At 43.5% G+C, this 26,027-nt stretch overlaps 1 protein-coding gene across 2 annotated transcripts in view; it reads left to right on the forward strand.

The window, feature by feature from the left end:
- Window positions 1–22,877, forward strand: part of LOC143839557 (uncharacterized) — a 74,748-nt gene extending 51,871 nt beyond the window's left edge. For both annotated transcript variants that reach the window (XM_077341750.1, XM_077341740.1), the window contains exons 4-5: window positions 3,394–3,447; window positions 20,373–22,877. In XM_077341750.1, the coding sequence (XP_077197865.1) occupies window positions 3,394–3,447; window positions 20,373–20,498 (180 nt within the window). In that variant the 3' untranslated portion in view covers window positions 20,499–22,877. The remainder of the gene's footprint in view (window positions 1–3,393; window positions 3,448–20,372) is intronic.
- Window positions 22,878–26,027: the final 3,150 nt, after the last annotated feature.

A 26,027-nucleotide genomic window follows, 5' to 3' on the forward strand; every position in this document is an offset into this window, starting at 1 on the left:
CAGCAGCAGCAGCGACGAGACCTCATGGGGAAGTGTGTGTGTGTGTGTGCAGGGGAAGGCAGCGGTGGCAAGACCTCATGGGAAAGCATGTGTGCATGTGTTTGCGTATCTATGTACAGGGGGGAGGCAGCAGTGGTGGCTACAACGACAAGACCTCCCAGGGATGTGTGTGGAGGGGGAGGCAGCAGAAGCAGGGGTGAGCTCTTGCAGGGAAGCATGTGTGCATGGGGGAGAGATGGTGGTAGCGGCGCTCATGCTTCAGAACTGTTATTGGAGGAAGAGGCCAAGGCAAGTCGGGAAGGCTGAGTGGCAGGCGCATGGACCAGCGGGGTGAGGTAGGTTGGGAGTGAGAAGAGGAGCTGAAGAGATGGGGGTTTGACAGTTTGGGCAGTGAGACGGACACAGTGATGGAGGTTACTAAGATAATTTATCTGGATTTCAGTAAAGTTTTTTATAAGGTTCCACATTATATTCTTGTTCACAAGTTGGTAAAATGCAGTATAGATCCTAATTCTGTCAGGTGGATCAATAACTGGTTGACAAATTGTACCTAGAGGGTACTTGTTAATAGTTCAGCATCTTCTTGGAAAAGAGTGACAAGTGGAGTATCCCAAGGATCTGTCCTGGGGCCTGTGTTGTTCAACATATTTATAAATGATTTGGATGAGGGATTAGAGGGGATACTTAATAAATTTGCAGATGATACTAAACTGGGAGGGGTAGCAAACACAACTGAAGACAGCAACAGAATACAGGATGATCTTGATAGGCTCAAGAAATGGGCTAAACTGAATAAAACACCAATATAAGATGGGGGAGACTTTTCTTGGCAGTAGCATGTGCAAAAAGGATCTAGGAGTCTTAGTAGACCATACATTGAACATGAGTCAGCAGTGTGACTCATTGGCTAAAAAGGCAAATGGGATTTTGGGCTGTATCAAAGGAGTATTGTATCGAGATCATGGGAGGTGATAGTACCACTATACTCTGCGCTGGTTTGGCCTCACTTGGAGTACTATGTTCACTAAGTTCTGGGCACCCCAGTTGAAGAAGGATGTAGACAAACTAGAGCATGTCCAGAGGAGGGCAACAAAGATGGTAAGGGGTTTGGAGACCAAGACGTATGAAGAAAGGTTGGGGGAGCTTGGTCTGTTTAGCTTAGAGAGGAGACGACTGAGAGGGGATCTGGTAACCATCTTCAACTATTTAAAAGGGTGCCATATGGAGGATGGAGCAGAATTGTTCTCTCTTGCCCAAGAGGGACAGACCAGAATGAATGGGATGAAATTAATTAAAAAGAAATTCCATCTAAACTTCCGGAAGAAGTTCCTTACAGTTAGAGCGGTTTCTCAGTGGAACAGGCTTCCTTGGGAGGTGGTGGGTTCTCCATCTTTGGAAATTCTTAAACAGAGGCTAGATAGCCATCTGACGGAGTGGCTGATTCTGTGAAGGCAAACGGGTGGCAGGTTACAGTAGATGAGCGATTGGGATGTGAGTGTCCTGTATAGTGCAGGGGGTTGGACTAGATGACCCATGAGGTCATCTATTATCCTATGATTCTAAGATAAAGATGGTGGCTGAACTACCGGTGAGCAAGCAGAGGGGGCGGGACAGCGCTCAAGAGCCTCTTGCATATTTCCCCCTCCATATGTTCCTATCCCTGGCTGCTGGCTGCTGGCTGCTTGCTTACCCCTGGGATTTGCAATAGACAATGATAAATCCACTTTCCTTGATTTACCACATCTCGCTGGCTGTTACTGGCTATGGCCTTGTTCCTGTAAGCTAGCAGTCCCCAACCTTTCTGAGGTCAGGGACCGCCTCCGGGGGTGGGGGGAGAGCCGACGGCCCGGGTGTCGTACAAACGCGCACGTGCCGTTGTCGCGCCTGCACGTTTTCGTCACCAGGGCGCAGGACCGGGGGTTGATGACCCCCCGCTGTAAGCCACTGAGTTGAGTGTAAATCTAACTAGGTAAGGCTTGTAGAACATGCCCCTTTTGAGGAACATTGTTTGTACTTGAGGTTTTTGCAAAATGGTAAACTGCTTTGTTTCATGCTGGAACATTTGGCTTTTGGAATGTTATGCTGTATGACCCGTCCAAACATTGTATAGATTCCCTGCCTTCTCTTAGATCTTTCATGATTAATATTCTGCCCACTCCCTTTAAATCAGTGTGTAATTAATTTAGACGTGCTCAAATGCTTATTAGACACACTATTCATAGTTTTGGGCTCAGCCTGTAAGATAAGAGAACTGGGTCTAAAAGAGGAAGAGAAAGTGGTGCAAACTGTTATGATAATAAGAACCTCCCTTTTATGAAAAGGGTCCAATAGTTTAATCTTTCTGCAAAGTACCACTGTCAGCTTGCAATTTGCAGAGTGCCTCTGTTAATTATATTATTTAGCCATCTGTGATAAACTTTTCAGAAACAGTCAATTAGAATTGCCCGTTTTCCTGTTGCCTAAAGCATCATGGCAGGGAAAAGTTCAGCAAAAGATATTTATTTAGCACCTCCCAAAATGATGCAACCATACTGTTTACATGAGCCATTCTCGACCTTTTTGGGCCGTGGCCCTTTTAGGAGCTCTTCCAGGGCGTCCTGTCAAACAAGGATACAACACAACACAAACAGATAAATGATTTATTATTGAACACCAAGAGAAGCTGAACATTCTAGCATACTGGAAAAACATTTTAAAAGACTGTATGAAATAAAAATGTAAATATCTATCAGGTCTAATGTGATCCTTGAGCTTGGTGTTTTTCTGCAAGTTTTATATTGGCTCCACATCAGACAGTGCCAGTCAGAGGTCGCCTCTTGTCGCAATTTCAATTCAGTTCCAGGATTTTTACAAGGAAACTACATTGCTGAATCTACACTCAACCCAATATGTTGAGGGAGAGGCAATAAAAATTCTTTGGACTTTTCCCCACCATGTTGGAAATTTATTTGCCAGATCACTATTGATCTTAGGCTACAAAAAGGCCTAAGCTAAGAGTTTGCTAAACATACCCAATGTACCTTGCCTCATATATATGCAAGACAGATTTTTGGAACATTCAACCAAGAGAAGCATGTGTATTCATTTTTTTCTTGAAAGTACACACAAAGGAACAGATTGTGTTATTTCTTTTTCTTTTCATTGACAAAAGTAAAACTTTCTAGCAATTAATGATGTCATATGAGACAAAAGGGTATTTCATCTGTTCAGTTATTAGGGCCCTCCATAAACCCTTTGGGCTTCCCTTCTGTGGCCCCCTTCAAATGTGCCAGGGCCCCCCACAAGGGATCATATGGTCCCTGTTGAGTACAGTTGGTTTACATCTTGCATGAATCCTCTTTCTTTTTACTGCTGGTTCTTAATCTTAATCCTGAGATTTTCTTTCTTTTTCAGAAGATGCTATTTAAGAAGAGTTGTGGAGCGAAGTCACGAGTGATCAAAATTCGTGTAAGTTTGCCCTGTATTTTCTGGAGGACTACCTCTTTGGGTTGGGCAGTAGGATCTTAGTTGACTGGCTGATGTCCTGGGTAGTAGGCCATTTGATCTGCAAGTATTCTTCAAGCATATGTAGGGAAATAGTAATGAAGTGTCTTGTGTGGCATTCTGGTCTTCATTAGGAAAGACTCATGTAGGCTGATGATCCAAATGGGAATCATAGGCAGAGATGGAAGAAAAAAATACTAATCTTGAGTAGAGATTACTCTTGAATCGGAGTTCACTGAAGTGAGAGAGCGATGCAGAATACAGCTGAGATATGCAGACAAGAAAGATGGAAGTCAAGGCTCTGAATAAATCACACAGAGCATTTTTGTCCTGTTATTTTACTAAATTCCTGTAGAGACAACAGCATATTTGAAATATGGTGTTCTTTGATACCTATGCAGTCAATAATCAAACTTAAAATACACAGGAACACAAGGTCTACCATATTAGAGTGGTTCCTATAATACACGAGGCTAGAATAGATGACTGCAGCTTTGTGTTTTCAAAATGTCTCCGTTTGTTTTACTTTTTAGCAGTTTTTCTGATGCAACAATAAAGCCGCTTATAGCAATTGTATTCAGCCATTAAATATCTATAGCAGTAGATACAAGTATCTGATGCTGTAATGCCTAAATTTCATCATTAATATGTACATATTTATTCTGCTCTTCTCCTAAAACATTCAGAGTCACATACGTGATCCTCTCCTCCTCCTTTTCACCCTTGCAGTAACCCTAGGAAATAGACAGATTGACTTCCCAAGGTTACCCAGTGAGCTTCATGGCGGAGAAGGAATTTGAACCCATGTGTCCTTGCTTGTAGATAACTGCCATGTCAATATTCCCTGTGTTTTTGAAAAGGGAAGTACCAGCTAGGCAGGAGCCCAGTTTTGATTGTGTTTGCTATTCTTGTCTGTGGAAGGGAGAGTTGCACACCTTTTTGCTTGTCCATATTTCTGCTACTGGGTGTGACATCTAAAAACGCCTTTAGAGGCTACAGAAATATGCAGCCATGTTTTGGCTCATATGTATATTATACTATTCTGTTGTTTTGATTGTAGGTTTCCCCTGTGGAACACTTGCACTCATGAAGTGCATATATTTTTAATTTTAAACTGCCCACTCCTGCCTTCTAAAAACTGGATCTTCAGGATTGGTTTTAAAAAAATACATGGCCACCCTCCAGTAAAGTAGCTTCTAATGTATCCTATTAATAATATAAAATCAACATAATAGAAAATGTTCTTTTAAGAATTCACCAACAACTGCTTGTCAGCATATTGATCTAGCAAAGCTACTTCTTTTCTAGGGTGGTCTGTTACTTAATTTGGAGTACCAATGTTTATTTAGGTCACAGCTATGCTCTTGTTATCTGCTATTCTAGCAAGATCTCAAAATAAGGAGAGCTGGGCTCACTTCAGAGAGAAAGAGAAACGATGGGTTATATACTATTAGCATGATGATATGGCTTGATTTGTGGCAGACAGTCCAATGACGTTTGAAGGGATAAGCTCTGGGACTGTGATTAAGGTACCCTTACACATGTGCAGAGGATTTGGGGGTCAGCTTCGGACCAGATGGTATGGATAACTAATTCACTAGCCATGGCACCCTTTGCATTCTTTGTAATGCAAAGGTGTTAAGAAATAAGGATTGGAATCAAATCATAATCTTCTTTCCCTTATTTCTTCAGTGCTTTTTGCTCCTGGGGATTTGGCCCAGAGCCCTTTCTTTATCTCTGGTTTCTGTAACCTGAAAAGCCATCACTTTAGCATATTGCTGAAATTTCTTCTTCTGAAAACAGGGAGTTCTTTCATTGTAGAGGGCAGAAAGGGCTATGAGGCTTAACCTATACAGCAAAGATTTGCATAGGACTAAGAGTGAGTGTACAGTATCTTGTTATGGAGCAATATATAGCACTTGGTCTTACATTTGGACATGTGCCCTATCCTCATGTGTGGTTATAGTCTTGCATGTTGAATCACCATCTTTATAACTTTAATGGGCTTATGTTATGTTTTTGAAAGGGCCCCGTTTTATTGTGTACTAGTAATATTGTTGTTGTCTATAAGCTACAAAAATGAGAAGGTAACTGACCATCTTATGAATATTTTCTTACAGAAGGGAGGCATCTGAGACTTGATATCACTGGGTAAATGACTGTTATCAGAATTGATAATTGACAGACTGCTAATTTTCTGAAAAAATAGGAGGAGAGTTATTAAAAGCACTACATGGGCAAGATAGAGAAAAAAGAGGTGTTCTACAAAACTTTGGATGAAAATTCTCACTTTAAAACACCTTCAGAATGCACAGTGGCAGCTAGGCCGAGCTGCCGCTGTGCCATTGTGCCAGGGCCAAAAGCTCCGCAATGCCGGAAGTGCCAGGTGTGCGCTGAAGCGCGTAGAAGAGGGGGGATCGGGGGCATAGCCCCACTGCTGCATGATGGTGGGGAGCAACATGCTACTTTCCTACCATGGTGGGGGTGGGGGGATGCCCCTGTCAGCTCCACAGAGCCGCAGAGCTGGCAGGAGCGAGAGGCGTCCCTGCAGGGATGCCGTAGGTCGGGGGAGGAGCCGGGTGTGAAGGCCCGGCTACTCTGATTATGCCCAGGGCTGGGCCTACTCAGCCCTTGCCTGTGCCCGCTGCGCTCCCCAGCTCGTGAAAGAACCCACCTTCCTTTAACATGGGTCTTCCGACGGCCTGGGTCAGGCCAGGCCTCGGATGGCAGCGACATTGGGCATAATCAGGGACTTTCACTGAAGCCCTGTCGCCGCCACGTCAGGCATTCCGGCCCGGTCAAGGAGAACACACAAAAATTGGTAAAGGATAAGATACCATATGTACAGGTAACTTTTTAAAATGATTCCTGGCATCTTTTCAAACATACATATTCTTCCTTTGGGAAAGCATTTATGAAAAAGAACAATTATGATCAAGCTTTCTAGTCTTGATTCATCAATATTCTCAACATGGCCCAATTGTGGATACTGAAACAGACACGAGCCAGGAACTATCAAAATTGTTCTTTCTCAAGTTAGGAAACCCCCAAATTGGCAGAAAAATCTGAAATCAGTAGAAGCAGCACCTGTAGCTTTAGTAAACAAACAGCTGCGCTGTTCATCTACAGCAGCATTGCCAGTTAAAGCCTTGGTTTGTGTGAGTAGACGGCAGAGGAGGGAGGAAAGGTCCTTTCCAGGGTTGTTTTGGTCTTTGAGGGAGGACTCACAGGAGCCATGCCTTGCAACAATCAGGGGAAACTTGATACCATGTGAGCTCCATGACTCACCCAGACCTAGATGCATGGCACGGTTCAATAGCCCAACATCGAAAAACCAGTGTGGTGTGGTGGCTAGCATTTCAGACTAGGATCTGGGAGGCCCAGGGTCAAATCTCCAGTCTGTCATGGAATCTTGCTGGGGTAACTTGGGCCAGTTACACACTTTCAGCTAACCTATCTCAATGGAAGAAAATGATGTAAGCTGATTTGGGTCCACACTGTAGAGAAAGACCTCTCTCTGCCTGAGATCCTGGAGAGTCACTGCCAGTTTGAGTCGATAATACAGACCTTGATGAATCATATAGCAGCTTTATTTTATTTGGTGTTTCTGGAACACCAAATTTGTCTTTAGAATAACATTTGGGTGTGAATTTTAAAGTGGAGCTCTTTTTTCCGTGTTAGTATAGCACTGTCTGTCTCTCCCCCACCCACCCACATATACCAATTTTTCAGATATAACAGTCTAATCCATTTGGGATCTCCATTGTGGAGAAAGGCAGGGTAAAAATGATATAAATAAACTCTACCAAGTGTGACAGCTGTCCTCTTTTAAGGCCCTGTTGGTGGAAGCTCTATGAAATGACCTTTAATCATATTTTCTCAATAGCTTCCTACAGTTTTGATTCCTAAAGTTCATTTGAAGGAACAGAGGCAGCTAACATTGGTTAAAACTAATGACAATGTTTTGTTACTTTCACATAGTTGTCATGACATTGTTCATAGTCACAACTGCAAAAAGAAGTAAGAACAAGTTTGAGGTCAGGACTTGAGAGATCTTGAGAAGAGAATCTCTATTACTTTATACAACTTTTTCTGTGTGCTGATTGAAGCACATTGTCAAGAATCAGCAGACCATTCTGTAACATTTCAAGTTTTGTAGTCTCTATAATGATCCCCATTATACAGATAACCACGTGCCCACATGGTTTAAGGATATCTCTCTTTAGTAATGCTTCTTTAGGTACCGTACCAAGAAAAAAAAATAGCTGAGTAGAAGAGGAAAAGAACAAATTCAGTTGAGGCCACAGTAGTCGTTTATTTATGGTAATAAGGAATAAGCTAAAGGAAGTCTTTGTGAAAGAGACAAGGAAGGGCTTGAAAATGTGAGGGGGTCCGTCAGCATAGCACGGGTGCTCCACAAAAGAGTGCTAGCAAGGCTTATGAGGCAGCCCTGGAGAACAGGTTATATTATTGGATTGACTAGTGAAATTTATGTGAATGCTGGAATTTGAGCTGAAAGATGAAAGTTGATTGAACCAATAAAGTATGCAGAATGAGAAATTAGGCAAGGACTTTGGAAAGACGTGAGGAAGGAAGTACTAAAAATACCATCTCAACACACGTTATCAGTTTGGGACAAGAGTTGATGCAAATTGATGCCACTCTTCTGACACTTCGTTTCTGCATTTTGCTCTGTATAAAGCACTTTGTCCTCTTGAGATAGCAATCCATTTTCCAAAAGCATTCATAGACTGGTCAAGGGAAAGCCAAAGGTATTCCATTCTGAATATAGCTGCATGGACTGAATGTGGAATTCCCTCGTTCTTTAAACCAGGGGTCTGCCATCTGGCTCAAAAGCCAAATAGGGCTCCGTACAAAAGCCAAATATGGCTCTTAAAAATCTTTTATATTGGAGGGGTAGGTAGGATGGTAGAATAACCATTATGTAATGGGAATTACATAAAACATCATGGAGATCCCACATCCGGCCTGTACTCCAACAACTCGTCTGGCTCCCAGTTGAATTCCGGATTAAGCTTAAGGTTTTGGTAACCACCTTTAAGGCCATATGTGGTTTGGGCCCGGTGTACTTGAGAGACCGCCTCCCTTCCTATACCCACAAAAGAGCCTTGCGCTCCACCACCTCCAACTAGCTGTGGATCCCTGGCCCCAAAGAAGCATGTCGGACCTCAACAAGAGCCAGAACATTTTTGGTCCTGGCCCCTACCTGGTGGAACGAGCTTCCGAAGAAGATCAGAGCCTTGTCCGAACTTCCACAGTTCCACAGGGCCTGCAAAATGAAGCTCCTCCACCAGGCATTCGCTTGAGGCCGACCGACTAAGAACATCTGCTGGGCCCCCCCTCAGATGCCCTTCCATGACTGAACAATTTGATCTCCCCAGTATTGTTGTTATTTATGTTGTGTTGTGAATTCTTACTTGATTGTTGTGATGTTGTATTGAAACTTATTTAATGTTATAGATTATTATAACGTTCCATGTAAAGTTACATAATGTTCCATGTAAACTTCCCAGAGCTGTAAAGAATGGGCAGTATAAAATCCAAATAAATAAATAAATGGCAGGCAAAATGGGGGACTATAGGGTTTCCTAGCAATGCTTAACAGCAGCCTTTTCCAATCTTTTGACCATGAAGGAGCCCCTGAAATAATTTTTCAGTTTTCAAGGAGCCCCAGAAGTGATGTCAGCTGGCCATGCCTTCCTGTTATGCCCCCTAGAAGTGACATCGCCTCCCTCACCCTTCACCCTCCTTTTGCTACCTCCCCCTGCTTTTACTACTATTATGGTGGCTCCACCCTCATGTAGGCCAAAAGGGAGGGCAGGAGCTGAGAAGACATCCTGGGCTCCCCATACGATACCACAACCAGCTCCCCTCCCTTTGATTTCTACACCTGTCACCTATCCACTGAGCCCTCTGAGAGAGAGGAGGGATTTGGCATGCAGGCTCTGCCCCCTCCCAGCCACAGAAATCACAAGAGGAATCACTCATGCGCAAGAGGAGGAGCAATGGAAGTGGCTGGTTCCCAGCTCTTGTGGCTGAGTCCATTAAGGCAAGAGGGGAAAGGCCGTGGAACCCCGGCTTTACAGAAAGGGAGCCATGAACAGTTGTCACGGATAGAAGTGCAACCCATTTGCAGATTCAGGGCAGTGCACTAAAACAGTCTTGTGGTGGTGCTCCTGTGTATATTTGGTACTTAACTGTGAGCTCTGGTGTATGTCAGTTTCTAGTACAGAACTCACAACAACCAGTGTTTTCTTTGCAGAAACTTCATGGATTATTAATCAGCAAGTCACTTATCAGAAATGTTAAGTGTTATTGGTTCATACAGGCTCTCTTATTCTTTGTTAGTCTTTTGTTCTGAATTTTGATGCAGTTTGGCTCTTTGATGATAAAAGGTTGTTCCTGATCTAAACCACTATTCCTCTAACTTCAGTAACTTTAGTCAGTCTTTGATTTTTGTTAATTAGAATCAGAATACCTTTATTGGCATAAAGAATCAGCAAAACCAAAACATTTTTTGTTGAATAGTTCCACTACTCTGCTCTTCTCTTCCTGGCACCCAGCACGTGCTGAACAACCACTTCATTAACTGCAGAGGAAGGGAGTCAACGGCTTCATCTTTGGGCCTTCTGTTCTTCATCTCTGCTGGCTCGTTGTCCAGGCAGGATGAGGGACATCCCTTTTTCAAAGGACGTACAGCAAGCCACAGACATGGAGGCCTCAATCCTTTCATTACACCCAGGGCCTTCTTGACAGGTCAGAGGCTACTACAGCTGCCCTGGTCTGTATCCCAGGTATTTCTACCTGGGATAGATGCTGCTCTTTTCTGCAGTAAGCATCACCTTTTGGACAAATGGATCTCCCTTCTACCCCTACTCACTCATTCCAGGAAGATGATTAAGTCTCCCTTCTGACCAGATGGCTGGGCATTACTTGTAGACCCCAGTTTGAGAAACTGTGCTTAAACAATCCAGTGTTCTGTTCTTCTGTGCCTTTCTGCCAGAAGCTGCTTGATCGAAGGTCCAGATATTTCAGGGCCCCACATTGCTCTGTCAGTAAGATAAATGATTTTCTTGACCTGTTTCTGTGGCTAGGTTGCAACTAGATTTCAGTGGTTTAACATTTAACTCCCTTCCTCAGATTGAATATCCTTTTTACTCTTTCGGTTTTACTGACATGTGCCTGGGCTTTTTGAGAAACATGGTACCACTTTAGTCATTAATATATTTTTAATGTCCACGCAGCACAAGGGAGGTAGAAGGGCCATGCTGCTAGCAATATCAAGAGTTCTTCAAATGATCTTCGACACAGCTAGTCTGCAATACATCTGCTGAAGGGGAGGGCATTGCTTTCCTTTCCATGGCCCGTTCATCTCCACCTTTGTGAATTATGTGGGACTCTGGCTCCGATTTTTATGAATATTTTTGCTGTATGAGCCTGAGTCTTGGCCTCTACTAGTAAAGCAGTTTGTCCCCAGGCAAGTGCTTTGGCTTGGCGTGTGTAGAACTAGTGCCAACAACCCTGGCTATACCAAGATGCTAAAGATGCACTTTGTTCTTTCTCTTTAATTTTTAAAAATTCTTTCTAAATGGGTAATATTGTCTGTCTGGATTGTTTAGCTGTGCGGAATTGCACTGCCTGGAGCTAATGCAAATTAGAGGGTGGTCTGTGCATGCACATCCACACACACACTGCACATTGCCTGCATAAGGCACTCATTCATTCCATGCTTTATAGTTCCCAAGGCTAGAGGAGGCTGATTTGCATTAGACATAAAGACTACAAGCCTTAAAAGCGTATGTACCCCGTCAGGTTGCCTTTTGTAGCTATGCATGCTTGTAATGATTGAATACTCTTTGATTTCAGTGGAACTGCAGGAGAATTTCAAACTAACACCTGTAGGCAGTGGTGATGGGGGAGTGTTAAGGGAACCCTCTTTAATTAGGTTTTTCTGCATTGGAATGAAGTTAGTCGGCTAGGCTCACCCTTAACCAGGGTTGTTGTTAGGGAAATGGCCTTGTCTTGAGAACTTCCAGACTTCAATATTCGGCAGTCAGGATTTGGTCCTTTTTATCTGAATTGTCTTACTGCTTATTTAGTCATCCCAGTACTGTAGCCTGCTTTCTGACCTAGATCTGTGAATGCCCCCTTGAGCTGTTCAGGATCCGAACAGGTGCTGTATTTTTGGCTGACTGTCCAGGGCATATGAACTTGCCATAAAAAGGGGGAAGCAAATCTAGGAAGTCGCATGCAATAAGTTCTGCTGTAGACTTCAGTGAATGCTTCCACTGGGTCTATGAGGGAGGCAGTGGAGAGGTTCTTACTTACCTTTTCCACACAGCCTGCCTTTCCCAGAAGTCCAGTTTGAGGGCTGGGAGGTTCTGGCAAGCAAAATGTATCATAATGTGGCGTGCTGCTTGTTGAGAGAGAGCTTAGTAAAATCTACCACAAAGGAGATAGGAGGAGGTGATAGTATTCAGGTCCCCCTTATCACTGTGGCACTTTTTGCTTGTGAGGCTCTCTTAAATCCTCAGAAGAGAGTTTCAGGATCTAAAGACAGACTGCTTGGAATTGGGGAAGACCAGGAAAAATCCCCTCCACTAGCTATTTCAGCCAGCTGTTTCACAGCTTCTTCTTTTGCAGTATTCCAAACAAACAACCTCCCACTGACACACAGTAAGACAAGAAGTAAAATGCTCTCACTGTAGTCAAATCACACTTCCAGCCAACCCCATTCCAACTCCAGAAGTGCAGAAGGACAGGCAAATGGGGGTCACAGTTCTTCTGTCTCCCCCGCAAGTAAAAGAAGAAGAGTACAGTTCTCTGCACAATTGACTTCTCAGTAGAAACTGATGCCAGTAAAGTTCTGCAGATGAAATGCATTACAAGTGCGCCCTTCTCTACATTTCACATGCTTGTCCTCTGGGCTTTACATCATAGGGCAGTGAAAGCATTTATTAATGCAGTTACTGTGCCAGGATGAAAAAGTCTCTCACTCCCCCAACTTGAGTTTTTAGTGAAAACCCAGATCTGGCTAATTTCCTGTAATGCATGATTGTGGGTAACTGAGCAAAATGCATTGTTCCTGGAACTTTTCAAAGAAGATCACGCATTGTCTGGTTGCCCCTTTGTATAGTTGCCAATGGCCACTTGACAACGTTGTAAATATAGATGTGCTGTGCGCCCCCCCCCTTTTATGCAGACATTGGCATGTTTACTCAACCTTCTCAAATGGAGCCACCCTTTAGCGACATTCCAATAATACAAAGAAGAAACTGAGCTGCGACTTGTCCTCAGATTGGGTAGCATATCAGTACTTCTACTGTCTTAAAAGAGGTGGAAGGAAAGGGGTTAGGATGCCATACCCAAAACTAATCTAATGGAATAGGAAACTAGCCAGACAGTGGTTTAGGCATCCATGGGAGAGCATTTTAATCTCCCTGGGTATACCATTACAGAACTGAAAGTCAGTGCTCTAGCCCCAAAAAACCCATGGAATATACAATGCGAAAGTTCTCAGTAAGGACACATCAAGAAATTAAATACTACATGTCATCCTGGCTTAAACAAAGACTTGAATTTTCCTTACTGCAATTCTTACTGCAAAAGTAGGCTCTACAGGGGCCTACCTTTTAGAAATTTTAAGTGGCTGTTCTTAAATTGTTTTATCAAACTGTATACTAAGACCACTGTAACTATCCTACTTCATCGCTATTGTTTGTGTTCAACCCTCTGACCTCTTTCACCATCCACCATGATTACCGAGTTGATTTATGATGGGATTCACACCAAACTGAACTGAACTGTCCCTCCATCATTCCTCGAGAAGAATCCCCAAATATGATTATCTCCTCTTTACATGTCTGAAGAAGTAAACTGCATCTTGTGCAAATTCACATTGAAATAAATGTTGTTAGTCTTTAAGGTTCCACTGTACCTTTTTTTGTGACAGATCAACATGGCTACCCTTTGAACCCTTTTGAGAAGGCTGTCATATTAAATCTACATTATGTGATCCAGAGCCATAAGTAGCTAATATGCTCCTTAGGCATGTATGTAAAATTGTGTTCCCCTGTACTTCTGTAGAAGTTATGTTGATCCAAAGGCAGATTTAGAAACACAAAAGTAATAACAATACATTTATTTTAGACATGATATACTTTTTATGTGCCCCTCAGCTTTGTATGTCCAAAGCAAATGCCTCACATGCCTTTTCCTTGTTAAAGCTCTGCTGTGATAACAGTTATGCATAGTTTTGTGTTTGAGTGCACTCATGAGAAGATCACTAAGGAAAGTTGGTTGTTTATCTCACCTTCAGCACCTCAGGTCAGAAACATTTGCTAATGAAAACTCATAAGCTAATGCATGATACTCTATGCATTATCTTAAAGGAACATGGTGGGTGTGAACTACATTTGGTCAGGAATACCGCCATCATTTAATCCTTAAGAATCCCCTTCTCTTTTTTGATGTGGAACATCTTCTGGCATGGCCCCTGGGATGGAAATGGATATGGGCCTGATGTCCTTAGTCCCGCACCAAGGGAGCATGCCAGAAGAGGCTGGAGCAGCTGCAGGGCTACAGGGAGGAAGAAGGGAGGGAATCTGGGTGGGTGGAAGGTGGTTGGGAAGAAGGAATCTGGGTGAGGGGATGGAGGAAGGGAGCCTTTGTGTGTGTCTGAGGGAGGGGAGAGAGAGGTATGGGTGGTGAAGGGAATGGGGGGAAGGAGTTTGTGTGTCTCATAGAGGGAGAAGGGGGAGGTACCAGGGAGGAGGTCAGGCAAGCGAGAGGTCGGGGGGGGGGGGGGGCGAGGGCAGAGGGGAATGGGAGGGAAGGAGTTTATGTGTGTGTGTATCTCAGAGAGGGGGAGGGGGACTAAGGAGCCCCTGAGCAGGTATGTGTGCCACATACCTTGTAAGAGTTGGGCTATCGTTAATTTTATCCCCCCACCACCACCTTTAACATTTCATATATAACATTACCCTTTAACTTTTTTACTCTTTAATATATGTGGCCCTGCCTGCTTCTGTGCCTGAGACTATGAAAGAACTTTTGTCTGACATTTTGGGTGCTGTCTGTTGTGCAAGAAAGTTGTTTAAAAGTGATGCCTTGGGTCTTGCTTTCCTGGAGAAAGCAAGGGCAAAAATCAGTTAATCAATTTAATGTGCTTTTTATACCATCAGGACTTCTGTATTTAGATTCAACTAGTGCCTTTTAGTACGCTAGGTTGTCAGGACCTTTGTGACTAGTATGTTTGTCTGATTACCTCATGTTCATTTCATACCTGCATCCTGGGAGATTTCAGTCAAGAGGCATAACTCTGCTCTAGCCTGTAGAGCTAGAGGGACTGTAACAGGCAGTCCCTTAAAAACAAATAAGAACTGCATCTTGCTGCCTTGAGAATTTTTGGCCTGTGTGTGGGAGGTCTGAGAATTGTTTTTATCTAGGCCAGTAGCACTCACTCCACATTCACAATGACTATCAACCAAAAGAACAACAGTTTCTTCCATCTCTGGCACAAGACCTACAACTCAGGGAAGCTCCCAGCTGACCTGTGAGCAGCTGTTTCAATTTAGGAACATCCAGCCCCATCAGACCTTGCCCACTTTTTAAAACTCTGGGGCAGGTGCCCCATTGGGGATTAATGCTTAGAAGAACCATGGAAGACGTATCAGCATCACACTTAATTCATTGCTTTCATCTGTTGATGTGACTCTCAATCTCCACTTGTGTTCAACTGCAAATCATTTGGGTCTCTAAAAATTTCAACACAAATTCTGAAAACTCACAAGAACACAATAGTCTTCTCCACATGGAGCCAAGCAGTCTTGTAAGAATTTTCACTTCTAGGAATCTGGTTGCTTTGTGTGCCTGATCTTAGCATCAAGATTACTAGTCGCTGAATGAGGTGAGTTTGGGGGCAGCAGAGATGGCCATTTTGTATGAGGTCATCCTAATTGACTGCCATCTCTCAAAATGCTAAGGATCAATTAGTTATGAGGTAACCTTAAATGCTTTCCTGTTCTCTAAAGAGAAGAACATTGTCATTAGAGAAAGATACTTTGCCAGAATCAATCAAAATTTTTGACAAGTTTTTAATTTATTTCTGTACTGTACTGAGGTATTACAGTACAGGATTCTAAACGTATTTCTAGCACTGGTGCCCTATCACCACCATTAACGAACCAAGGTGGCATTTTATAATCATCAAAGAGACCAGTGCTGTTTCTAGGATTTGACTCTAGCCATCACTCTGCCCTGACAAATCATGCTCTGTTAGCCCCACACACAGTCCTAATGGCAAGAATGACATATTTTAAGAGCATCAATTCACCAGCTGCCTGCTGTGGCATTATGGATGTTGTGTGCTCTGGCAGGCCCTAGAGCAGGAGGGTAACATAGCAACCTCTATTCAGAGCTAAAGGGGTAGAATTAATCAGACACATTTGTCCCTCTTCTGTGAGAAAGACTGCCTGCCAGTGTGTGAGAGAAAAAGTGGACAGTCTGGCACTGTCCTCCATTTTGAAATGCCAACCAAACAAATGTGGCAAAACAAGCAGCTGTATAATATAGTAGTAAGATATGGGAAGGAAAGAGGAGAACTCAGTGTAACTATGGAAAGTCTTGCATTTAAAGGCAGAATAAGGTAGGGCTTGTTCATCAAGTCCTATGAATAGAACAAACAAGGCTTCACAGTAGGAAACCTAAGGTGACAGAATGCTACTCATGTTGAAGAGAGAAAGGAATGAGATGTCTAAAAAACTCAGAATGCACAAGCAGCTGGCTTGTGGTAATAGCTGCTTATCAGCAGTTTTCTGCCAGTTTTCTATTTTCTACTATTTTAGGCAGATTCACTTGATATCATTCCAGCAAGGCACTCACTATGAGGACGGTCAGGTATATTGAGGTCAAAAACAAATAGAGACATTTTAGAACATCACAGTGCCACATAATTTTGGGTTTTAAATGGTGTTCTGCAGGGGATAGGTTACCAGAGGTTCTATAAGAAAAGGTTGGTTAGGTAAGAAATGAGGCCAAGGGAAACTGTTTCTTTCTTACAGTCCTTCAACATTGCTTTGATGCTCCAACACAGAATGTTAGCCTTGAGAAAATCTTCACTAAGGGAATTAAGAGAAACAAAGCACTTCTGGAGTGCTGGTCATATTCCTGTTATGTGAATAGAAGAGAGGCAGCTAGGGTGACCAACCTCCATGTTAGACACAGAGTTCTGGAATTACAACTGATCTCCAGGCTACAAAGGGGCATTCCTGTGCAAGAAAATGGCAGCTTTGGAGGAAGAGGATCTATGTTATACTATGAGGGAAGAGCAGTCCTTCAAGAAGCTGCCCTCCCCCCCCCAAAAAAAAGGTTTTACTGTTATATTATGTGATTTTATACTTTGTTACCTGCCCTAAGCAACTGAGAAGGGCAGGTTATAAGAATAAAAATTTATTTATTAGTATGCAATCTAGAAGAAATGGAAAGCCCTCCCCAGGCACAATCCCCAAGTCTCCACGAATTTTCTTAAGCCAAAATTGACAACTGGGGTTACCAAACCTCCCAGTGGAGACAGGGGTCCCCTGCCACCAGGCACCACTGCCCCATTGTCAGTCAGCTTGCTGATGGGGGGGGTGTCTACATCACTTCTGACGTGACATGGAAGTGATATGTTGGAAACATTGGGGCCAAATTTATCATAGAGTTTTTATCCAGATACCAGAGCATCACCCTGACATTGCTATGCGATGGTGTCACTTCCGGGTCATGTTGGATGTGATGTAGGCACATTGCTACAATATCAGCTGGGGCCCCCTCCTGCTAAGTCATCCCCACCTCGATCCCCAACTAGTTGCCAGGAGGGGTCTGGCAACCCTGTTGACAACCCTAGTAGGTCTTGAGACCTGGTGAAAGATCCAACCTCTTTTCATTGCCACTGTGCATTCCTGGGCAAAGAATCTCAAGAATTCCTCATAAATTATACAACTAAGAACAGTAACAAGACTTATTAGCAAAAGTGCACTATGAGGAAAAATCTCAAGGAAGTGGGCAAGAACTATACAATTTGTCCAAGTACAAGCAACACTATGGGATAATAAATGGGATAAAATTGGGTGAGAATGTAGAGTTTGATTAACCAAAGATAAAAGTGCAGAAGGATCAGGGAGAGCAAGGTGGTGATGGTGGTTTGAGTAGCACATAAGGACAAGGACTAGGCTGCCATATAGACTAAACAATTACCATTGCTCCAGAAGTTTTAATTTGTAAAGGTACTGTATCTCCCTCAAGGGACCTGAAATCCTTTTGCCTTCAGTTTCTATAGATTTAATGTGATCACGGCTACAGACATGCCAGTGTACAGTTTAACCAAGACTGCTAAGCATACTTTTCTGTATCAGAAGTTGATTATTTAAAAAATTTAAGCAAAAAGAGTAAGAACAAGACAAGGGGGGAAGGAAAGGAAAGCCTGGACATTCCTTTTCATGTCTTTGATAGGTATGGAAGACGCAGCAGACTATTAAGACTGTGCTACAAATGGAGTCATCTTAAATAACCTCAACATATTAACTAGAGAGAGTGGGATGGGGGAGCCCAGAGAGACAGTTTACTTCTTCTGCTAGGAACCCCAGAGACTAGCATTGTTTCCAGTTACAACAGGCAGAACAAGCCTAGTTTCCACTGAAGGGATTGTGGGATTTGAGGAGGGAAAAAAGTGAGTCAGAAGTCACAGGCATTATTAACACATCTCAATACTGTTCAGAAGCAAGGGAAAACAAATCACTGTTGTACAGGTGGGTTCAACTGCAGTAATAAGAGCACTATATAAGACATGCTGTCTTGGAAGAGTTGTAAAACTGAGGGCCCTCCTACTTTGTCCTCAGACGCATTTCAGTAGAACTGAAAACCAGTGGACCTAGGGCTTTCTGCATGCAGACTGAGGACACAGGCCCTGATAAACTAGAAAATAAAGCTGGTGGTTTACTTTCTTAAAATCTATCTCTCAACTTCCACTGAAATAAATGAGAAACAGCTTGGTATAGTGGTTAAGAGTGGTGGTCTTTAATCTGGAGAGCTGTGTTTGATCCCCCACTCCTCCACATGCAGCCAGCTGGGTGACCTTGGGTCAGTCATAGTTCTCTTAGAGCTCTCTTAGCCCCACCTACCTCACAGTTTTCTTACACCAGACAACAGGTTGCAGTACTGAGGAGATGAGCGAGACAATCTAATGCACCCTCTCCTATGACCAAGAACAGACCTATTGGCAAGTTAGACATTGGAGTTTTCTGTTCAGCCTTAACTGTTGGTTCTGAGTAAAGACCAAACATCAGGATATAGTGAATAACTCGTAACAGACATGACCATGAAGCATCAGAGGTCACCTCAGGATAAAGATATGATAATTGTGGTGACAATTCCTTATTTTTGCAAAAGGGCCATCCATCCAAGATGGCAGAATAAACTCTGGCATTCAGAAAAGTTGAGGAAGCAGGAAAAGAGGACACAGGGATACCTTGAGGATGCCTGGGGACATGTAAAAAACAAGATCATCTTCAGCTCCTTTCATTCATAATATAGTTTTGATTGGGTCTTGGTTTTGCAGGAGAATGGGAGACCAGTTACATTCAGGTGGTGTAGGAGAGCTGGCCTTAAGCACTAGTTTGGTTCTGCATGATTCAGATTAGTGTCTAGTCTTCTCAAATATTAGGAAATGGTTCTGTTGAAGCAAGTGAAAGGAAGGGGCAGAGGTGTGCCTTGTCAAGAGAAGCTGGCTCAGAGCAGGCTTTCTCAACAGGGGTTTTGTGAAACTCAGAGCTTTCCTGATGAGTCCGGAAGGGTTTTGCCAATTGGGTGGAAGTTAATTTTGTATATGTATATGTTTATATGTTTATATGTGTGTGTATATATCAGTGATTATCAGTGATATGACAATATATGCTTATGTCAACACCCCCCCCCCCCCATGGCTAATGTTCGGATTGGAGAGGGTGGAAGGGGGAGGGCCTTGGTCATAATAATCATTCCTGGCCAAGGCTCGTTGCACATGGTTGCAACTGGAGTCCAGAGAAGTAAGTTCTCTCATTTTAACTTAACTGCATTGGGGATGGGGGTTGCAGGGTCGACAAAGCAGGTTTCCGGGTTTCTTGAAGTCCGAAGACTGTTTCAGGGGTAATTGTGAAGGAGGAAGAGATGGCAATAGAAGCAGACAGATAGTCCTAAAAATGTTAATGCTGTAGGCTCTTTTGGGGGGATCTGATAAGGGTAGATAATCTGTTTGCCCTGTAGGAGTGCCTCTGTTATTAAAGAAGCATCACGTGAAACAGTTGCTGAACCATCCGTCCCCCCGCATTGTAATGTTTCTTTGTATGCTACAGTTAGGCCATAGCACAAGCTTTCACATGATATCCTCTAGAAGAGATGGTTATCCGACAGTGGTCCGCTTTATGGTGGGAAGGTAGTGTTCGAGCCTCTCATTCCACCTCTGTAGCTTTTATCTTTGCTGTCTGGGAAGAATGCAGAAGTACACGCGTACTGAATGTAATAATGTCACCCAGTTATCTCCCCCTTTGTGGCTGGAGTTGCAGTAAAGTTATCTGCACTTGCTTAGTGAGGAAAATGGGGAAAATTCCAGCTTGGAGTAAGGCACTGCCAGCGAGAAGAAGGAGCTGTGTGACAGCTGAGCAGCTACCAAAACAGAACCAAGAGGAGGCGTACGCAGGAATTACAGGGCCCTTCAGAGATTGGGGGAGAGGAGCAGCTGGAAAAGAGAGAAGAACCAAGACTGTGCCATAACAATTGTCTGCTCCTTCTGTGTATATTCTGTGGGTCATTTCATGAGCACTGACAGTCTCCTTTTTCTTCCTTCCAAGCAGCATATCAATGGGAGCCGACCATCACCTCACTTCATGTATGACCCATCGATTTTTGCCTTCCGGTCTCTGAGCACTTTGAAGCCTTTGAGCCCCATAGCTCCAGTTGAAGAACCATCATGTGCCTAGTGAAGGAGATACTTGAAGCTCTCAGGAATTATTATGCCAGCCAACTGCCCACCAGGGACTAGATGTGGGAGGGCACATGCTTGCAATGACCCCTAAGATCCCTGGGACTATGAGACGGGTGACTTTTCTCTCACATTTGTTTTCTGTGCCATCATCAACTCTGAGGACTGGCAGAAATGGAATGTATGTATGCTGAGCAAGTTGGGCTCCTCAGCCATAGGAGAGATGTTACCACAGGTACGCAGAAAGCCAGTTTCTTCTAAAAGGAAAATGGCATGTTGCACTAATGAGTGAACAGCCACCCATGTAGTAGAAAGTGAAGAGTAAGCAGGCTTTTATAATCTCCCACCTTGAACTTGGTAGATTTGTTCCCTCTTTGAGAACTAGTAAGTGCTGTTGGACTTCTCTTGACTATCAAGGCCAAGATGGATTTGTGCTTAGTGATCCATGAAGCTGAGTGTATCCCCATTGCAAGGCTGGTATGGGGGAGACATGTGATTGTGCAGCTTCAGACATGCTACAATTATGTACTAGTATGCTGTGCCCTAGCTGATTTTTTGGGGGGAGGGGGTATCTATGTGATATGCTGCCTATACTATCTGGAATGACAGAAGCATGGACATTCATGTATGTTACATATGGCAGATGGTAGGGGAGAGGTAAGGGGAGAAGGAATAAAGGAATAGCCAGGTTAAAATCATTTCTGTGTGATGGTAGCCAGTGTGGCTTTAGAACAGAATGAAAAAATGGTCCCTCCCAGATCTCGGTTCACATGCACGCTGCAGTTGTATGGGATGCAAAGACACTTCATAGTTTTAAGTGGGAGAAAGCCTTGGGATACATTTACCCTCATTAGAACTTGGGACAAAAGGTGGCAACTCTTCCTGCCCTTGAACTCTGGCTGGTATGAGTGAAAAAGAGAAAGGAAGATGGACATGTTTTAGTATGCACATTTTGGGGGAAGCAGATGTATGTCTCTATGTGGCTGCCATTTTTCTATGCCATTTGTCTCAGCCTGTTGACACAAGGCAGGCTAATTAAACATGCTGTTAAATGACGCACATTCTATATTACTATCCCGTAACACTTACAGTGTATATTGAGGTCTTAGGAACCCAGGGTTTGAACTTCTGTTCTATGCTGCATTATCCTTTGTCCAGGTGTAGTTGAGAACATTAATTCCAAAGAGTCTTTTCTGCATACTAATAGCACGGTGTACAATCCTTTGAACACAACTGCTGTGCAATCTGTTTTTTTTATTTTTAAAAATCTACCCAGATTTGTACAAGGATGAACCATTCATAGTATGGAAGAACTCTGTTATTTGCTATAATTAGGAATGGATTCTTAGTGTGTGAACATAGAACCTGGGTCATCTGGCAACACACCAGTCTCATTTGTTCTCATCAGCTGGGACCCTATACCTTGTTACCGCTTGTTCTCTTCTATGAAGTATATGTTCCGCTGGCCATAGGCGCTTCTATCCGGGTACAACCCATGTTTATCAAGGAGCCTAAAAGCACCAAGTGCCACAAGTATGTAGCCTTCAGACAAAGAGGAGCAGAAGCAAGATGCAGGGTGCAAGCCACTGGATATAAGGCTAGAAACCTAAGCTGTGGAAACAAGTTGACCCTGCTGCCTTGAGTCTTTCACATGAGATGATGTCCACATAGATGGTGATAACAGGGGAATGGTGAGATAAAGGACTCCTATAATTTTGGGCTTAACTGCCCTGTTTTGTATTAGGGTAATGCAGGGAAATGAGTAACCTTCTTTTCACCAGCATGAATGGAGTAAAAAATAGGCTGATTTTTCTTTGCTTACTAAGTTATTCTGCAGCGAACAAAATCAGTAACTGAGCTCTTTCAAAATGCATTGCTTGTCCCCTCCCCATTTTTGTTCCTCCAGTGGGGGATGGGGAGAGGGAGTTTATTTTCTGTCTAGTTTTAATTCTAAAGATCACCTTTGCAGGCTTTATGGTCAGCTGTACAGAGTGGCAGTTGCAGCCCCTGTTGGCTTGGCCTCTCCATAATGACAAGGGGAAATATAACCTGTTTTGCCATTTCTGCATACTAGGCTTGGCCGAAAAACCGGCAGTGTGTGACATGGTCAGGAAAGGTTGGGGGCAGTACTTTTGATGCCCAATGATACCTGTTTGCTCCACAGATACTGCTGAATGCGTTGTGGCTTTTGCAGAGCTGGCTGACAATTTCTGCTTGGCCTAGGGGGATGCTGTCCCATATGATGCTCCGAAATGAAGGAATGGAGGGGCGACGACCTCTGTCAGTGTTGCCTTTCTTTAGTACTTTTGTAATTATTTGCATTTTTGTTTTGTTTTTTTCCAATCAAAACAATAAAGTTACGTTTTACCTGCTGCTACATTCAGTGCTATTAGTGCTGTCTTCATTCTGTAAAACCACTAAGAAAAGGCAAAATACTTTACTCTTACTGCGATTGTTTGGGCTGTGCCCCAAACCCCAGATATTTCTCATCTTATACATAACAAGGTAATTCAAACCAGTTGACTGGAAACAGGGAAATGGGGCAGACATGGCACATTTGTCCCATTGGGCTAAAGTAGAAAGATTGGTGCCAGCTTGGTGTAGTGGTTAGGAGTATGGACTTCTAATCTGGTGACCCGGGTTTGGTTCCCTGCTCCTCCACATGCAGCCAGCCAAGTGACCTTGGGCTCGCCACAGCACTGATAAAGCTGTTCTGACGGAGCAGTAATATCAGGGCTCTCTCAGCCTCACAGGTTGTCTATTGTGGGGAGAGGAAAGGGAAGGCAGTTGTAAGCTGCTTTGAGGCTCCTTCTGGTACAGAAAAGCAGCATATAAGAACCAACTCTTCTTGTATTTTTTGGCTAGCCAGCCTGGGTGGGTGTGTCTGCTGTCCTCCTTAGCTGCATCGAACAGTGGCAGCTGAACTTTCATACAGAGAATTATGATGAACGTCTGGCTCAAAAACTTAGGTGAAGCAAGATACGTACATTGTTTGATACCGAAGCCTGTGGTGAAGGATCTTGGAAGAGCCTGGGCTGATTCACTCTACTAAGAATGTGAATCCACGTCACTTGCCACATGCCCAGCTTGCAACACAACCCTGCGGTTCAGAGCAGGTCCTCATGACCCTCGCTGCTATTCTAGTGAAAAGGAAGAGAGGCTTGCTTTCAGGAACAAAAGTAATATATAGACTATCCCCTGAAGTTTAAGAAGGTTGAGCTGGGACAGATCAGTGGCTGACATTATGCAATCTGAACTATCTATCACACTTCTGTGATGCTTTCTCATGATCACTTCATCTATCCTAGGGGTTCTTAAAGTGACCGGTCCACCCCTCTGGGCGAGTGGAAGGATCCAGGGGGGTGGTGACAAATTTGGGGGCAGCAATCTGACTCTCCCTGGTGCAGCTGTGTTTTGCTAGCAAGAGACATTCCAAGGTAGCTTGCCATTCCTTCCTTTGAATAGTAGCGACCCTGGACTTCCTTTGTGGCCTCCCAGTGGTTAATAACATAATGTCCAACTTGTGACCGTTAATCCGAATGGCTGCTGTTAGGAAGAGAGCCATGTAAATATCTTTGGCTCTGGTTGTGTTTATGTTATTCTGCCACAGGATTAAATGCTATAAAATTCTGAAGAAAGCAAAAGATGTGGCTTATTGGTGTCTAGTCACGTTCTGATTTCTGTCTGCTGAACTCCAGCACCCTGTGAAAGATCTTAAGCAAGTCATTCGATGTGAAGAGCAAGCCAGAGAAGTACCCTGCTTGTTTGGTACCCTGCTTGTTACTATCCAAATGAGTCTCAAAGTGGCTTACAATCACCTACCCTTCCTCTCCCCACAATAGACACTCTGTGAGGTAGGTGCAGCTGAAAGAGGTCTGAGAGAACTGTGCCTGGCCCATGGTTACCCAGCTGGCTGTATGTGGGGAATCAAACCTAGTTTTCCAAATTAGAGGCTGCCGCTCTTAACCACTTATACCAAGAGGATCAATGAAATACAAAAGGTGCAGTTTGTACAGCTGTTCCTGTGACTGAGTGTGACTATATCTGCATGAAAATAAGATTATTTAAAACAAACACACAAGAAATGCTTTCTTTTTTATTCAGAAGTTGCTTCATGTAATGAACTTTTGGCACAGCTGTTGGGGTTGAGTTTGTGGTTGAGCAGCCTGAACAGTTCCAGTAACTTTTCTCTGCCTCTTCTCATCCTGTTGCCTCTGACTAGATTCATGCAGGTGTTTCCCTTTAAAGATGGAAACAGATTATTTGGGTTCTGAAATGGGAGGGAGACTGAATAAAGGCATTCTTATAAAGATCAGCAGTGTGAGGCACAGGTGGCCACGGGATGATTTGGAAGAGGAAAGTACAGAAGTTGTTATTCATATATCCATATTCTTTCCTTCAAGGCACAGCTTTTGCTACAAGAATATTTCCTTATCATTAGAATCCGTACTTTGGAAAAGAGGGAATGCTTCTTCCTCTCTCCTTCCAACCCTCAGCCAGTAGTTCTATTGAGCTGGCTGCATGGAATGCCTGACTCATATGATCATGTGCAGCGCACTACAGATGTTAAGTGGAAGCAGGCCCTTTCCCCCCTCATGTCTGTGCCATTTTGTCAACTTTGTAAACACTGTGATTGGAAATTTCAAAGTTTCTCCCATGTAGCATTAATGTATATGTGCGGGAATTCACCTCATAATAACTTCCTTGCAAGACAGCTCCTGTCTCTGTATTTTGTATTTACCCAGGGCTGTCTGGACCTGCAGTCATGAAGGTGATTGGTTCCCTGTTCTCTGTCTCCTCCATCCAATAGTATCCAACAGCATACTGTCCCTGAAGCTGAAGGTTCTCAATCAGATGCCTAAACATGCCTCATGAAGGCATCTGATCCCTCTTTAAAGCCCTCAAAGCTAGTAGTATTGTCATATTTCATGGGCTATGATTCAGCAATGAAATGGATAGTGGGTTGTATTAACTGCATCCATTGTCTTTTATCATAATTAGCAGAATCTTTCCACACCCTTCCTTCCTTTTGTAGCCAATGCTCAACACAAGCACACATGCTGAAAAGCCAAGCACACATTGGAATTGCTTGGCTTTTCAGCATGGTTAACACAGCATTACATTTAACCATGACATACCGACATATATACAAACATACATATATATAGCTTATGTCTGCCTTTTGTGGATGCTCCCTGCTGGATGGCTGTCTTCCCGATCTCTGTGGGGTGCCTGTATATAGTAATGTTGACCTTTGGGGGGCAATTGTACAAAGGCATTTGTGCCACCTTCTGACTGGTCTTTGGGATAAACATTTCACCATCCATCAGTCATGCATGCCCACAGTTCACAAGAGTATTGGTGTGAGGTGAGTCATGTTTTTGCAGCTCAGGTGCCAAACCCTGGGGGTTCTTGCTGGACATCCACATCTTCTCTAAACAGGAAATCTTGCAGAAATCTGCAACTTGTTCACAAGGTGAATCACATAACTTTCAGGATATGGCTTAAATTTCTAACTACTTCTGTC

This window comes from Paroedura picta, chromosome 1, assembly GCF_049243985.1.
Source record: "Paroedura picta isolate Pp20150507F chromosome 1, Ppicta_v3.0, whole genome shotgun sequence".
Lineage (NCBI taxonomy): Eukaryota > Metazoa > Chordata > Lepidosauria > Squamata > Gekkonidae > Paroedura > Paroedura picta.